The 16,047-nt window shown below is 40.0% G+C and overlaps 1 protein-coding gene across 2 annotated transcripts in view; it reads right to left on the bottom strand.

Annotated features, from left to right (window-relative positions):
* Window positions 1-16,047, bottom strand: part of PLPP1 (phospholipid phosphatase 1) — a 112,101-nt gene that overhangs the window by 13,271 nt on the left and 82,783 nt on the right. For both annotated transcript variants that reach the window (XM_010386475.2, XM_010386476.2), the window contains exon 4: window positions 3,743-3,800. In XM_010386475.2, the coding sequence (XP_010384777.1) occupies window positions 3,743-3,800 (58 nt within the window). The remainder of the gene's footprint in view (window positions 1-3,742; window positions 3,801-16,047) is intronic.

Here is a 16,047-nt window from a genome sequence, read left to right as displayed (position 1 = left end):
ATTTCATTAACAGGCAGTGATATAAACAATCTGGGGTTACAGCCTAAATAGAATGGTCTCAGGAAAAGTATTTTAGCACTCCTCATTGTATTGAAAGAAAATACAGACTCATACCATGGCTGTTCTGAATAATCAAATAAATTTGGAATCTCCGGCATTCAGCCAACTTCACGGGGAGTCACTAAGCATATAAACTGGCTATGTGCAAAGCAGCCCTGCCCTAAGCTCCCGCAGGCCGGGGAGGTTTTCACTGATGCTGACTCTCTTTTGGTACAGTTAAGTGTGCAGGGCTGCACTGGCTGCTAGAGAAGAACAATGGTCAGGGTGTTTTAAGAGCCATTTTTAACTAAAGTTAATTTCTGGATGTCAGGAATTGACAGGGAAGTTTTGGCTATCCTCAGAGAGGATTTAAATTGACTATATCTCTACCCAAATCTGAGACTGACTCATCATGCCAAGATGCCCGGAGAAACAAGATGAGTCATTGCCCAAAGAATTCAGGAGTGGGGCTTAGAGGTTAAATGTTGTACACAGGCCGGGCATGGTGGCTCATGCCAGCACTTTAGGAGCCCAAGGCGGGTGGATCATGAGGTCAGGAGATCGGGACCATCCTGGCTAACATGGTAAAACCCTGTCTCTACTAAAAATACAAAAAATTAGCCGGACATGGTGGCGGGCGCCTGTAGTCCCAGCTACTCGGGAGGCTGAGGCAGGAGAATGGCGTGAACCCAGGAGCCGGAGCTTGCAGTGAGCCAAGATCGCACCACTGCACTCCAGCCTGGGTGACAGAGCAAGACTCCGTCTTATGGAAAAAAAAAAACAAAAGGTTGTACATAAATGTGAAAAGCAAGGATCTGTGTATTCAGGGCTGAAATAAAAGCTGGGGCCTACATCCACATCAAGCAAATATTTCCACTACCTAGAGTCAGTAAAATGCAGTGCATGGTTGCTCTGACCTGCTTTCTTCTCCAGAAAGGTCTTGGTCTACAACAAATCTATTTATCTAGGCTTCTTTTTTTGACATTATAACTTTACATCTGTTAAATCAAACTAAAATCTGGCCTGAAAACCCCCTGCTCACATACTTGAGTTCTTCTGTACAAAGAACAGCTTAATTTGGTAAGTAAGCAAACTGCAAGCCTGACTCAGGAATGTGCTTCTGTAACAATAGCTGAGTCCCAGCCAGTCCCGGCAGCCATATTTCAACCACTCACAGTCATTCAAACCACGCTCAAATAAGGCTCCCAGGCCAAACCGTAACCAATCTGGCAGTTTCTGCACCTCGCTTCCGTTTTCTGTACTCACTTTCCTTTTTCTGTCCATAAATTCTCCCTGACCACTTAGAAGCAGTAGAGTCATTCTGAATCTGCTGTGATTCTGAGGGCTCCCCAACTTGAGAGTCGTTTCTTCTTTGCCCAATGAAACCCTTAAATTTATCTAAAGTTGTTTTAACACAGTTGGCTCATACTGACCCAATTACCACACTATGGTTGACGTCATTTTCCCAAGTTGACATCCTTCATATGTGGCTGCATGTCCACTGAGCAGGCCTGCCACTGAGGCCCTCTATATATCAATGTCATCCTCTCTATAGTAATTTTAATCTTTCACAAAACAGCCCTCAGTACAAGTTTCTATTTGACCAATTATACACACGTAACCGGTGTTCTGAGAAGGGTGAAGGAAGAAGAGCAGAAAATGATAAAATATGGAATATGTTATATCTGAGAATTTTCTTTAAAATTACAAACAGTGGGTCAAAGTTATATGTCAGTCACTTCCAGAATGCCATTTTACTTCCAGAGATCTGCATCAACTAACCTTCAAAATAAATGGACTAGGGTTCAGACCAAGTAATCAATCAATCAATACAGCATGGGATCCTGACTATCAAGAGACCCCACAGAGCTCACAGAACTCAGCAGCCCCATCCCAAGGTGCCTATTCCCTCACTTGTAAAACACTGGCAATCATCCCTCATCTTTTCATGGAAATTTAGTCAAAAACAAAAGGAGTGTAAAATGCAGATCATCATCAAGATCAATCAAAACTCAGATTCCCAGGTCTCTCATAAAGAAGGACTTGGACACTACACACACGGGTGAACTGAAAAACCACAAAAGCTAGTGAGACAAAAGCTAGACCTAGTGAAGTCTAGCCCGGGGCGTACAAAGCACGCCCACGCATTCAGATGTCCTTCGGTGTAGTCACAGGCCCATGTTCTGGGAAGAGCTCTCAGGATAGCAGCAGCTCTAGCTATTGCCCAACCTTCCAGGTCTCCCCTGGTCCTCATGCTCTAATTAAAAAGAAAAAAATATGTTGTCTCGCTTAAGAAAGAATGCTGATTTTTTTCTAATAAGATAAATGAACAGAAGATAAAAGATCAGAATAGTATTTGCTGCTAACTACCTTCAGATAAGTCACATTTTCCATGCCCCATCTGCAGAAACATTTGAGTGTCTGTCTTAAAAAGGAAGCCCTAAATTCTGCTGAATCATACTCTGTGCTTCCCCACAAAATTTAATTAATGTAAGATAAAAGCTTTGAAAATTAGCTGTTGTAATGGCTTGAAGTTCTGAATTTGAATTTTATATAACACATCTACAATTTATATATTCTTTTAATGTTTGGAATTTGGTTTTTCAAATAAAAGCAAGATTCTAGTAAAACATTTTAAATTATCTCTGACACTAATTCCCATTAGTTTACCCTCAACGTTACATATCGTGCATTTTAAATCTAAGCATTAAATTAGCATACAGCACTTAATGTGATCAAAGGGAAAAACACAGGAAATGACAAATTTACACAGAAGATAACTGTATAAAAATCCACTTATAAAGAAAATTAAGACAAAATTATAGCTGATCTGTTAGGGTACAGATTTTCTCCCCCTCCTCTCCTTTCCTCCAAAATATTGATAATGCAGGACATATTAATACACCCAAATATACAGTATTTTATTAATACTTTATATGTAAAGAGAACATTATAAAAAAAAACAACTAAAATTGACCTTTAAAAATCCATTGAATGTGTCCTGAAGCCTGGTCTTGCATTAGTTACTCTCAAAAAGCTACATATTCATCTCTAGTTTGATATGCAAAATGTGGGTGCAAATCTTCCTAAGTCCTCACTGCCAGCTTTGTATGATGCAAGTGCAAATCGCTATGCTGCTGCTCTACAGGCTGGCATCAGAACTGGACCTGGAAGTTGTATAGATGACAGGCTCCAGAAGTGGCAACTGCCTTTCCCAGAAGTTGAAACCTTTCTGGTCCCTTGCAGAGCAGTCTGGGAATGTTTTAGAAAATGGGAGGAAAATAAAATCTGCTCAAATAGGAACAAAGACAGCTGCCTTCACTTACAATGATCAAAACTAACTCCTCACCACAGCAGAGCCCAGGAGGAAAGAAGCTCTGCTGCTGTTCACCCACACTGAGATGAGAAGAGTGGCTCCCAGTTAGGAAGGAGGTTAACAAGCAACAGCAGCCCATTGGCCCAGTCCTTCAGATTAGTTACTCGCTGTGATTAACACAGAAGCTGTGTGTTCCACAAAACCACTTCAGGAAATGTCCCAAAGCAAGGGCACACATCAACTAATTCTTAGCATGAAACTTACAGATTTCCAGATTATCTGTTTCACTTTTTGCCACTGGCTATTAGGACAGGAGAGGACACTGATACTGAGCACATTAATTCCACGCAGCACATAACCTAACGTCAACAGACACAGAGTACTTACTGCCACAAACAGCATGCAGTACATGGAGAACGAAGAGTGGCCTGAGTAGAAGGACAACCTAGAAGAAAAAGAAGACAAATGTTACTTTTCTCTCTTAGGAGCCAAAAGTATTCTTGATTTCATAAATCTGCTCCTTAGCTTCAGAGTACACAACTGCCTCCCTCCAGCTTGAGAAATTAGAAGGGTAGGGTAAGGGGACAATTAGGACAGGAACACTAAAGAGTGCTAGAAGGACCTGAGGTCAGATTTCTATACAGTATCATTTTATTGAAACTTTCAGGATGGGTAATGTGTCATGAGAATAAACTTGCCAAGCATTTCTAAGATGTTAGAAGAATGATACTTGGCAAGTTATAACTGGCATAAATTGCCTTGACTTTATCACATACACACTTATGTGACCATGATTTAAGTTTTATTTTCCACTTGCAGGATTAGTCCCTGAATAATGTAATACCTCCTTGGGAACACTCAGAAGTTGATTGCTTTTTTCCATCCATATTAATATTTTAATATTTTGGCCTGGCAGCACTGGCTCACTCCTGTAATCCCAGCACTTCAAGAGGCCGAGGCAGGCGGATCACAAGGTCAGGAGATCAAGACCATCCTGGCCAACATGGTGAAACCCCATCTCTACTAAAAATACAAAAATTAGCCAGGCGTGGCGGTGCACGCCTATAGTCCCAGCTACTCGGGAGGCTGAAGCAGGAGAATTGCTTGAACCCAGGAGGCGGAGGCTGCAGTGAGCTGAGATCACACCACTGCACTCCAGCCTGGGTGACAGAGGGAGATGCCATCTCAAAAAAAAAAAAAAAGAAGAAAAAAATTTAGTGTTTTAAATGGGCACACATCTTGCCTTGCATTTCCCACCAAATTCAGTGCTTTTGTTTCTTTCAATATTAGAGTCTATAAACATCTAAGTATCATCTTCCCCACCTAAAAATGACAGAATGCTTCCAAAACTTAATTTTATGGCACTTCCGAGAAAAGAAAAATAGAGCTCACTAACATTCAAGATCTAAGTTTTGCTTATACAGAATGAGCCACTGATGCAGAAGAGGCAAGCACATCAGGCACAGTGAAAGTAATGCCACGAAAAGATGCTCATGCAAATAACTAGAATGCATCTCCCCACCACTTCTCCCTACGTAAGAATAAGAACAAAAACAAGAGAGACAAGCTCTTAAGTAATTTACTTATTACATTCTGCCTTGTTCAAAAGGAATTTAAGGGAGATGCTGGTTCCCTGAATTCAGACAGGAGAAAAACCTCCTAACACACATACTAGAAAGTCACGTGTGTATGTTTGGCAGCTGCCGGTGGGTGGGATAGAAAGGATTACTTTAAATATATATATACACACACACACACACATATATATACGTATATATAGACACATATATATACACACCCATATATATATATATATGATTCTACCAAGAATTTTGATTGTCTTTTTGTAATCAGATACATGCCTAAGAAAGAGAATTCTGTAACTTCCTGTGCCAACCAGGGATTATGTAATTAAACCCAATAATTATTCTGGGTTTAGTCTATGTAAAGGAGGAAAAAATAAATCACTTTTTAACCTTGCTATTTGACCACACAAAATGGATCAATATGAATAGTAATTTTAAATCAGATAATTAGAGCAGAGCTCTGCACATTTTATAGTTTCAATGTTTTATTGACGAGCATACAAGTTAAAAGCCAATTTCAAGGACTGTCAAAGCCCACCAAGCCAACATAACCATAATCACAGAAATATTCTGAAAGCCAAGCAAGTGAGGTTTCACTAAATCCTTTACACTGTGCTACAAAATCATGAACTGCAAACTAATGTAATCGTTTTAAACAGCTCTGAATCAGCCATAGAGTGATTTCATTCGTTGGGTTCCATTTTTTACACTGAATACAAAAACATATTTTATTCAGTATAGAATTTGTGAAGAAGTCTGTCTATGACTTTGACAGGGATTAAAAACAAAGAGGTAATTCTATTCAATCTCAATGGCTGCAGTCTTTATCCATAGTAATTTACCAAACAGATCATAATATGCTCTTTAATTTCTATTAACCTTTCCTTTGAAGCATGCCTGTGTTGGGTTAACAGTGTATATAATACTGGCTTGGTTGAAATTATTAGAATTGAACTGTTAAATATCGGTGAAGTTTTCGGTCTGATTTAGGCTTATGCATAGGAGAATTTATTCATGTTACTACCAAATTACTACTACCAAATTAACATATTCATATTAAACCATTTACAGATATAAAAGTATAGGTGATAGAAATTTATTCTGGCGCCATAGATATAGTACCGCAAGGGAAAGATGAAAAAAGAATGACTAAGCACAAAACAGCAAGGACTCACCCCTATACCTTCTGCATAATGAACTAGCTAGAGATCACTTTCGCAAAGAGAACTAAAGTCAAGTACCCCGAAACCAGACGAGCTACCCAAAAACAGCTGAAAGAGCTGAAACAGAATAAAGCATGAAAAAAATGGAAATTCAAATTATTCATATTCCATATAAATCTAACTCTTTATTGGAGTCTCTAGGAGATACAACTCTTACAGATATCTTATTATGGCCAGAATTCACAAATGGACTAAATGTCTGTATGGGTCATCTAATAAATCCCAAGGAGTAGCCCAAATGGTTTTTTTTTTTTTTTTTTTTTGAGACGGAGTCTCACTATGTTGCCCAGACTGGAGTGGAGTGGTGCAATCTTGGCTCACTGCAACCTCCGCCTCCTGGGTTCAAGCGATTCTCCTGCCTCAGCATCCCTAACAGCAGGGATTACAGGCTTACACCACCACACCAGCTAATTTTTGTACTTTTAGTAGAGATGAGGTTTTAACACATTGGCCAGGCTGGTCTGGAACTCCTAACCTCATGTGATCTGTCGCCCTTGGCCTCCCGAAGTGCTAGGATTACAAGCGTGAGCCACCGTGCCCGGCCCCAAATGCAGTTTGTTTTCATCATAGTGACTTCACTGAAATGTTTAAGACTACGGCCCTGGCCTAAGAACCCTGCCCTTAGATTTTAACCAATTCTAGATTTTAACCAATCCTAGACTAACATCTCACTTCGTTATAGCCTCTCTGATGAAGGCAAGTACAGTACAGTAAAAATGTGAGCCAGCTTTCCAACCAAATCTTAGGAAAATCTTCTCAGGAAGAAAATTTATGGAGAGAAAAATGTATTTTGAAATGCTGCTGTTTTTACTGACTCTGAGTGGTAGTCTACTGAACAATAAGCAAGCTTCAGTTATTAAGTACACTGATTTTGACTACATAACTATGAATGGGATTATATTTGTGCATGTATGTGTGTGTGTGCGTGTGTGTGTGTGTGTGTGTGTGTGTGTGTGTGTGTGTGTGTGTGTGATGGAGTCTCGCTCTGTCGCCCAGGCTAGAGTGCAGTGGCGTGATTTGGCTCACGGCCACCTCTGCCTCCTGGGTTCAAGCAATTCTCCTGTCTCACCCTCCTGAGTAGCTGGGACTACAGGTGTGTACCACCACGCCCGGCTAATTTTTGTATTTTTAGTAGAGATGGGGTTTTGCCCTGTTGGCCAGGCTGGTCTCGAACTCCTGAACTTAGGTGATCTGCCCACCTTGGCCTCCCAAAGTGCTGGGATTACAGGCGTGAGCCACAGCCCCTGGCGTGGGATTCTATTTCAAATGGCAACTTTAAGATGTTTTTTTCCTCACATTTGTCAGCCAGGGCACCCCTTTCTCAGAGCTGATTAAACTTGGCCTGATCCCCAATATCATGGCATCGAGAGCATTCATAGCCGTCTGCCTGCACCCGCCTGCCTCCATGCATGTGAGTTCCCTCCCCAACTGAGCATTCTTCTACCTCTGTGCTCCAACATCCACATCCATGTTCAGCCTACCATAAATCACAAAGACACAATCAAATCCAGCCTTCATCAGCATCAAAAGCAATCAACTCATATAAAGCATTTCTTAATTTAGTATTTTGGGGCTCAGAAGGAGGTTAAATCACAAAGAACCCAGCTGATCATCTCTGATCTCTTCCCACCACCCAACGTTCTTCCTTTCCTCCTCCCTACTCTCCAAAGTTAAAAAGCACAAAACAGATACACCTTTAGCTGTTTTCATTTGAAATATCTTTATTTGCATTCACTCTTTTTTTTTTCAGTTGAGACAGAGTCTCACTCTGTCACCCAGGCTGGAGTTCAGTGGCCCGATCTCAGCTCACTACAACCTCCGCCTCTTGGATTCAAGCAATTCTCCTGCCGCAGCCTCCCAAGTAGCAGGGATGACAGGCGTGTGCCACCACGCCTAATTTTTGTATTTTTAGTAGAGATAGGGTTTCACCATGTTGCCCAGGGTGGCCTCGAACTCCTGACCTCAAGTGACCTGCCTGCCTCAGCCTCCCAAAGTGCTGGGATTACAGACATGAGCCACGGTGCCCGGCCTACATTCATTCTTGAATGATGGTTTTCCTGAGTACAGAATTCTAAATTGATGACTTTTTTTCTCATCGCTTTGAGGCTATCATTGCACTATCTTCTGGCTTCTGCTTTTGCTGTTAAAATACAAGCCATCTGTCAGCCAGTTCTTTCTGGGTTATCTGTCTTTTTTCTGTAACTGCTTCCTCTCCTCCTGCCCCCATAAATCAATATTCTAGTTTTACTGCCTTGTGTCTAGTACTAGGATTTCTTTTTATTGCTCCAGTTTAGTATTCGTTGGCTTCTTCTATCTGAGGACTCATCAATTTGTAGAAGTCCTCAACCATTACCTTTGCATATTGGGCATCCTCCATCCTAGTACCCTTCTATGGGATGCTGATTCAACATGTAAGACCTTTGCATTCTATTCCTCCACATCTCTTACCTTTTCTTCTCTATTTTTCATCTAGGTCTCTTTAGGTATATCTTTCATTTTGTCATCCCTTTCACTGTATCTAATCTGCTTAATATGTTACTCTGTAAATTTTAAATTACCATATATGTATCATTTACAGATCCCTTTGGTTCCAAACCTGCTTGGCCAGCTTTGATTCTCTTCATCCCACATCATATTTTCTATCTCCTCTTATTTTAGTCTACACCGGGTAATTCTAGTATCTGTAATCTCTGAGAGTTTATGTAATTTGTTGTATTTGCTGACTGTCACTTAGGGTAGCTTGTTTCCACTGAGTCCATTTACACTAGAATGAGGTCATGTCGCTGGCACTCTATCTGAGGGGAATCTTTGAGCCTTGGTTTAAGGAGAGTTCTTCCAGAAAAGATATGTGTTCACTTACGCTGGGTTCACTACCAATACACTTTAAACTTCAAGCTTTTTTTTCCTTTTCCTTCCTAAACCAAATAGTATGAATTCTAGCTCCAGACCAGTGTGAGTGTGGTCCTGTGTTTAAGAATTCTTTTTAATAGCTCCCACGGGGAGGATGCTGCCCCTCTTCTGGAGTTCTTACACTCTCCACATGTCTCTTATTGTCCTCTTCCCCGGCCTCAGCCTTTATATCTGTGCCCCATGTTCACTGCCTATCAAAACTCAGGGTCTATGCCACCAGGAACCGGCAGATACTTTCAAAGACCACACTGGATCTACAGCACTAACTGACGCAGGCCTCAGAAAAATCCCTTTACTCTCCCACCAGCTAAACTATTTACTAAAAACACTTATATGTGTTTCAAGATGTGTATATATAAGATATAGTATGCACAAGTGTGTGTGTAATGTATCATCTAGCATGTTTAGCTGAACTGTTACCAGTAGGCACTTCTAATCCTCCATGTTGCCAGACATAGAAGCAAGCTTTTTTAAAAAGAAAACTTAGAACTAATGAAATGCTATCTAAAATCAATCACTTTACTAAGAGACACAATGGATCAGCAACAGCAGTTTGTTTTTAATTATACAGTGCCCAATGCTCAAAAATGTTTCAGATTATTACTATACCACCACTTCCCCCAGGTATGCCAAAGTTGCTTCTGCTACGAATAGAATTTTCTTTTTCCCCTAAAAATCATCCTGAAATTGATTCCCAAAGCATTGTAGGGCAGAAAGGTTGTTGAAAGACTTATAATTGTTACAAGTTACTTAGTATGTTCAGGTACTTAATACACAGTGTTTCTACTTTTCACAAAAACTCTCGTGCTCACACAGAGACAATGATTCTCAGGTTCAGTAACTTGCTCATAAAGTTACATCTCTTTGTGGCTCAAATCTGAGTCTTCCCAACTCTTCCTTTCTGTGCCATGATTTCACTCTTGTCAATGGTAGACAGACCCAGGAGGAACTTTAATCCTGCCATCTCCAGGCAGGGGAGTTCCATCACAAAAAACAGTTTACATGTGGCAAAATGTGTGAAGTAAATATATGAAGAAGAAGAAGAAATTTGACTTAATCCATGAAGAAATACATGTTGCCAATGTAAACATTGTCTTTTTCTTCTTTAGAGACAGGCTCTCGCTCTGTAACTCAGGCTAGAGTGCAGTAAATAATCATTTTAAATGAATACCAATTTGTCTTTTTTGTACACTCTAAAGGCAAAAAGAAAGGAAATCAAACCATAACATGAGGTATTTTCTCAAATGTTATTACCTGATTATAAAGTTTATGTAACAGCAGATTAACCTGAAGTATACCATAAGTTCCCCTCTGTGATAATTTTTAAACATGGACTGATCCTATAAAAAAGTTAAAATGTCCTATACAAATGCTACAAACGGATACATGAGCAGTGACCTCTTAATGAACATAAACTTTTCCCAAGTATATTAGTCATAGCTAATTTCAGAAAGATTTTGACAATCGATAACTGTGCTAAATGATTTGGCAATGAGATAGCAGATGATCATCTACAAGAATCTCACATCTAAGATACTTGAGGAATCAAGTAGGTGATGAATGAGAAAATGAGCACTCTCATATTGCACACTTTCTGGAGGATGGTTTGGATATAACTATCAACATGTGAAACACTTATTATGTGACCCAGTAATTCCACTTTGAGGTATGTCTCCTAGGGAAATGCAAACATGTGCTGTAACACTGCCGGAAACTCAAGGACCCAAGGAAGAGTCTAGCATCAATTTTTTTTTTTTTTTTTTTTTTTTGAGACAGAGTCTTGCACTGTCACCCAGGCTGGAGTGCCATGGTACAATCTTGGCTCACCACAACCTCCGCCTCCTGGGTTCAAGCGATTCTCCTGCCTCAGCCTCCCAAGTAGCTAGGATTACAGGCATGCGCCACCACACCCAGCTAATTTTTGTATTTTTTGTAGAGATGGGGTTTCACTATGTTGGCCAGGCTGGTCTCAAACTCCTGACCTCAGGTGATCCACCCACCTCAGCCTCCCAGAGTGTTGGCCTCCACACCTGGCCAATTCTACTAGCACTATTCTGAATACTGTCATCCCAAGGTATCTGTGGGGAACTGGTTCCTGTGACCTTCCAAGGACACCAAAATCCATGGATGCTCAACTCCCTGATATAAAATGACACAGTATTTGCATATAACCTACACACATTATCCCATATACTTTAAATCATCTCTAGATTACCTCTAATACTTAATACAATGGAAATGCTATGTAAATAGTTGTCCTACTATATTGTTTAGGGAATAATGGCAAGAAAAAAAGTCTATATATGTTCAGTACAGGTGCAATTTTTTTCACAAATATTTTCAATCCACAGTTAGTCGAATCCACAGATATGGAGGACTGACTGTACAACGTATTAACTAAAATGAATAGCTCTATGTGAACTGATACAAGCTGTGTCTCCAAGACATATTTTAAATGTTATTTATTTAATCCATACAAACTATTAGCAGCTCTGGGGAAAGGTATCAAATTGGGGTTAAACTAAACTTTCACATTACACAGTGATAATACTGGAAACACAACTTGATATAACAAGGATAATATATATGTGAAAATATTTTAAAGTAATGGTTGTCAAAATATCTGACATGCCTGCTACAGATTTCTTACAAATCTCTTCCCCACCAAATACACACACAGAGTCTACATTCCTCTTCCTAAAAGTTTCCCCAAGTTTCTTGGCTAAAAGTGCCACTACTCTGAATATAAATGAAGCTCCCGCCTACAAACTCATGCCCAGAACCCAGCAATGACTCAAGCCCTGTTCTCATATCTTGCAGTTAAAATGTTTTAACATATATATGTATTTATAAATATCACATGTTGTGTTTCCAATAAAAATATACAATATACATATAATTTAAAAGGAAGTCAAATTACAACATGAGGCATTTTCCTCAACTGTTTCTTCAAATGTCTGATACCTTGAAATTCAGTAAATTAACTCTGCCATTTTTATAACTAATAGAGCTAATAAATATACTTAAATACTGAATGTTTAGGAAGCGGAGGCTTTTTAAAGAAATCATACTTCTAGAAATGTCTAGAACTACAAGAAACACAGGGCATCTCTCCCAAAGAGTACAAAGATGAAGGTAATAAATGGTAAAGGAATATAAAACGGTCCCCACCAAAATGAACTAAAATATAACAAAAAATTACATAGACTCATCTTATTTCCTTGAACCACCTAGAAAGTGAGAAATTATTTCATTTGCAGCAAAAATCCTGTCACATCTCCTTGAATTATTTTTACAGTTATTTTAATATATTTCCATTTAAAGCTACTCTATTATATAGGGTCAATTTTAACCAAGCCACATTACACAGAGAGACACATACCTATCTGAAATAAGACAGAAGTGACTATTCTATTTTAGTCACTAATTCCTCAAATATGACTCCATAGCTACTAACATCTGTGAATCACATGCCAAGTGACTGATATCTACAGATATTAGGTCATGAACCTTAAAGGAGAGAAACTAGCAGGAACATGGACAATGAAAAAAGAGGGGGAAAATGTAGGACACAGTAGGTATGTGTGTAGGGGGTTTCAAACTTGTTATAATGTGTGTCTTCTGTTTCTGGAAGAATCTTGCAAAAAAAATGAATCTAGAAAATAGGAGGTTGCTGAGAATCTTAAGATAAAGGAAAGCAGAACTGGGTATATGTTGAAAATAACACGACTGGGAAAGAAATGCTTCCAAACTCTCAGCAGGGAAACTTGGTGACTACTGTAACAGATGAGGAGACATTAGGCTGTGACAAAGTCTGCTTACAAAAAGGGTAAAACACATACAACTATTAACCAGGGGAAGGAAAAATCGTAAGTTTCCTTGGTTATTAAGGAAAATTCATGACCTGATACAAAAATACTCCAAATCAGGCCGGGCGCGGTGGCTCAAGCCTGTAATCCCAGCACTTTGGGAAGCCGAGACGGGTGGATCACGAGGTCAGGAGATTGAGACCATCCTGGCTAACCTGGTGGAACCCCGTCTCTACTAAAAAATACAAAAAAATTAGCCGGGCGAGGTGGCGGCGCCGGTAGTCCCAGCTACTCGGGAGGCTGAGGCAGGAGAATGGCGTAAACCCGGGAGGCAGAGCTTGCAGTGAGCTGAGATCCGGCCACTGCACTCCAGCCCCGGCGAAAGAGCGAAACTCCGTCTCAAAAAAAAAAAATACTCCAAATCACCAACGCCACTTTACCTAACAGTAAAACAACAGTTAAAAAGGAAACAAGGGACAAACAAAGGACATGCTGTGTGTCACTCCTTTGCAGGCAACTATAATACCTTGCCCACCACCCACCCCCTTTGTAAAAACACTGAAGACGACAACTCCCTTGCTAAAAGGTAAATTCTTTCAGAATAATACAGAAGGAAGAGACAGTTTTAAATCACTTTCTAAAGTGCACATTGTTATTGTTTTAAGAGGCAGGATTGCTAACTGGAAACGACACCCTGAAACTTCTACTTTAAGCCCTCACCCCAAAAGACAACAACAAGGCCAAGAACATCTACAACCTGGCAGTAGGCTCCACTTATGACTCCCCTGCAGATAATGAAATCATCACTCTTGGTGACTGGGGTCAAGAAAGATAAGCCTTAGCTGGTGCAGTAGCTCACACCTGTAATCCCAGTGCTTCGGGAGGCCAAGGGAGGAGGACCACTTGAGCCCAGGAGTTCGAGATCAGCCTGGGCAACACAGTGAGACCCTGTCCCTACAAAAAAAATGTGTTTTAATTAGCCAGGCATGATAGTAAAACAGAAAGATAAGGCTCAAGACATCAATAAAAGGGTTTTTAGTATTATGCCAATACAGAAATTTAGATTTGAGTTGAAGGAGACACCACCAATGACAAGAGAAGGCAAAAGCCCACACAGATGTAAAATTATTAGAGCCCAATAGGAGGCTGCCAGACAGGTCACCTCCTGTTCCTTTCAGATTAAAACCACACAGTGTCACTACAGCTCATGTTACCAGGAGGACTAACACAGTGCCACAATAATTCACTTAGAGAAATCCTTTTTTTTTTTTTTTTTGAGACAGTCTTGCTCTGTCGCCCAGGCTGGAGTGCAGTGGCATGATCTCGGCTCACTGCAACCTCTGCCTCCTGGGTTCAGGTGATTCTCCTGCCTCAGCCTCCTGAGTAGCTGGGATTACAGGCGCACACCACCATGCCTGGCTAATTTTCTGTATTTTTAGTAGAGACGGGGTTTCACCATGTTGGTCAGGCTGGTCTCAAACTCCTGACCTCGTGATCTGCCCGCCTTGGCCTCCCAAAGTGCTGGGATTACAGGCGTGAGCCACTACCCAATAGACAAAGGCAGAAAAGTCACATTTCCTTCAGTATCTCAAGTCCTTCTGCTGTTAGAGAAAAGAAACCAAGTCATATCATACAACATTTAGGTGCCCATTTTAGTATATTTAAAGAGTGAAAAGCTGAATAATTTTTACAAGTATAGGAAAAAAAACATGAGCTTGTTACTCTCCTGCTTCAAGTCCTTCACTAGAACAAACTGTTGAGCAAAGAGTAAACACACTCTTCCTAAGCCCCAACAGCTCCAGAACCATCATTAGTTAACAAAATACTTGATACAGTTTGGATGGGCATCCCCTGTAAATCTCATGTTGAAATGTGATCCCCAATGTTGGAGGTGGGGCCTAGCCGGGAGGTACTGGATCACTGGAATGGATCCCTCATGAATGGTTTAGCACCATCCCCTTGGTGATGAGTAGTTCTAGTTCTCACTCAGTTCACATGAGATCTGGTTGTTTCAAAGAGTCTAGGACCTTCTCTTTCCCTGTTGCTCACATGCCATGTGATATGCCTGCTTCCTCCTTCACCTCCCACCATGACTGTAAGCTTCCCGAGGCCCTCACCAGAAGCCAAGCAGATGTTGGTGCCATGCCTACACAGCCTACAGAACCATAAGCCAAAATAAACCTCATTTATTAATTACCCAGTCTCAGATATTCCTTTAGAGCAATGCAAAACAGCCTAACACACTACTTACAGTTCCCAACGTATCTGTTTCATGCTGTTTATTCAACACTTCTGCCTGAAATGAGCTCCACACCTCTCTTTGGTAATTATTACTTAAGAGTCAATTCAGCCCGTTTCCTCCAAGAAACCTTTCCTAAAAATCTAGATTGAATTTATGGATCACCTTTCTCTGAAGAGCACTCAATGAAGATACCAATCATAGCCCAACCTGTTATGTTAAAATCATCTGTTACTGAACCTTCTTCCCCAATTACATCAAAAGCTGGACAGGCTGGGTAGAATATGATGTTTTAAATAGGTTTGACAGTATATTTTTAGTTGCATAAGATATGTTAATTATTTTAAAAAATCAGAAGGTACACCAAAAGAAAAATTACTGGTAAACTCCCATCCTCCCTGATTGAAATCACATCTTAATTCATGTTGTACTCTTAACACCCTGCAGCATTATCGAACATAGAGTATTCAATGTGATTTTTTTCCTTTTTGGCTAAAGTAGAATCTAAACTATTGAATAATAAAGTTTTATTTAATTATCCAAGAAAATCCTTATACTTTTCAAATTTAAATGTCATAAACAAATTCACCTTCTCCCCCACCCACATGCATCAAGAGTATCAGTTTAAATAGCTTCACAAGAAGTATACTTTAACAACTTATGTTTTGACAGTTATAAAAATACATTAATAAAACTAAGGAATATACTTTATCATGTAATTAAATGCTATATACTAATAAATTACATCAAGCCACATAAGTTATCTAATTTAGACACCTTACTGCCTGATGTATTTTCCCCTTTCAGTGGTTAGAAATTTGGACTTCCTCATCAAAACCGAGGAGCATTAGGAAGTCCAGTTTAACTTCCCTCTCGTCATTCTTTTGTCAGAAATCTTGGGCAGTGTCAAAGTACATTAGCTTAA

The sequence above is a fragment of the Rhinopithecus roxellana genome, chromosome 3, assembly GCF_007565055.1.
Source record: "Rhinopithecus roxellana isolate Shanxi Qingling chromosome 3, ASM756505v1, whole genome shotgun sequence".
Lineage (NCBI taxonomy): Eukaryota > Metazoa > Chordata > Mammalia > Primates > Cercopithecidae > Rhinopithecus > Rhinopithecus roxellana.
The sequence above is the reverse complement of the archived record's forward strand: the minus strand, read 5'-3'. Positions and strand labels throughout refer to the sequence as shown.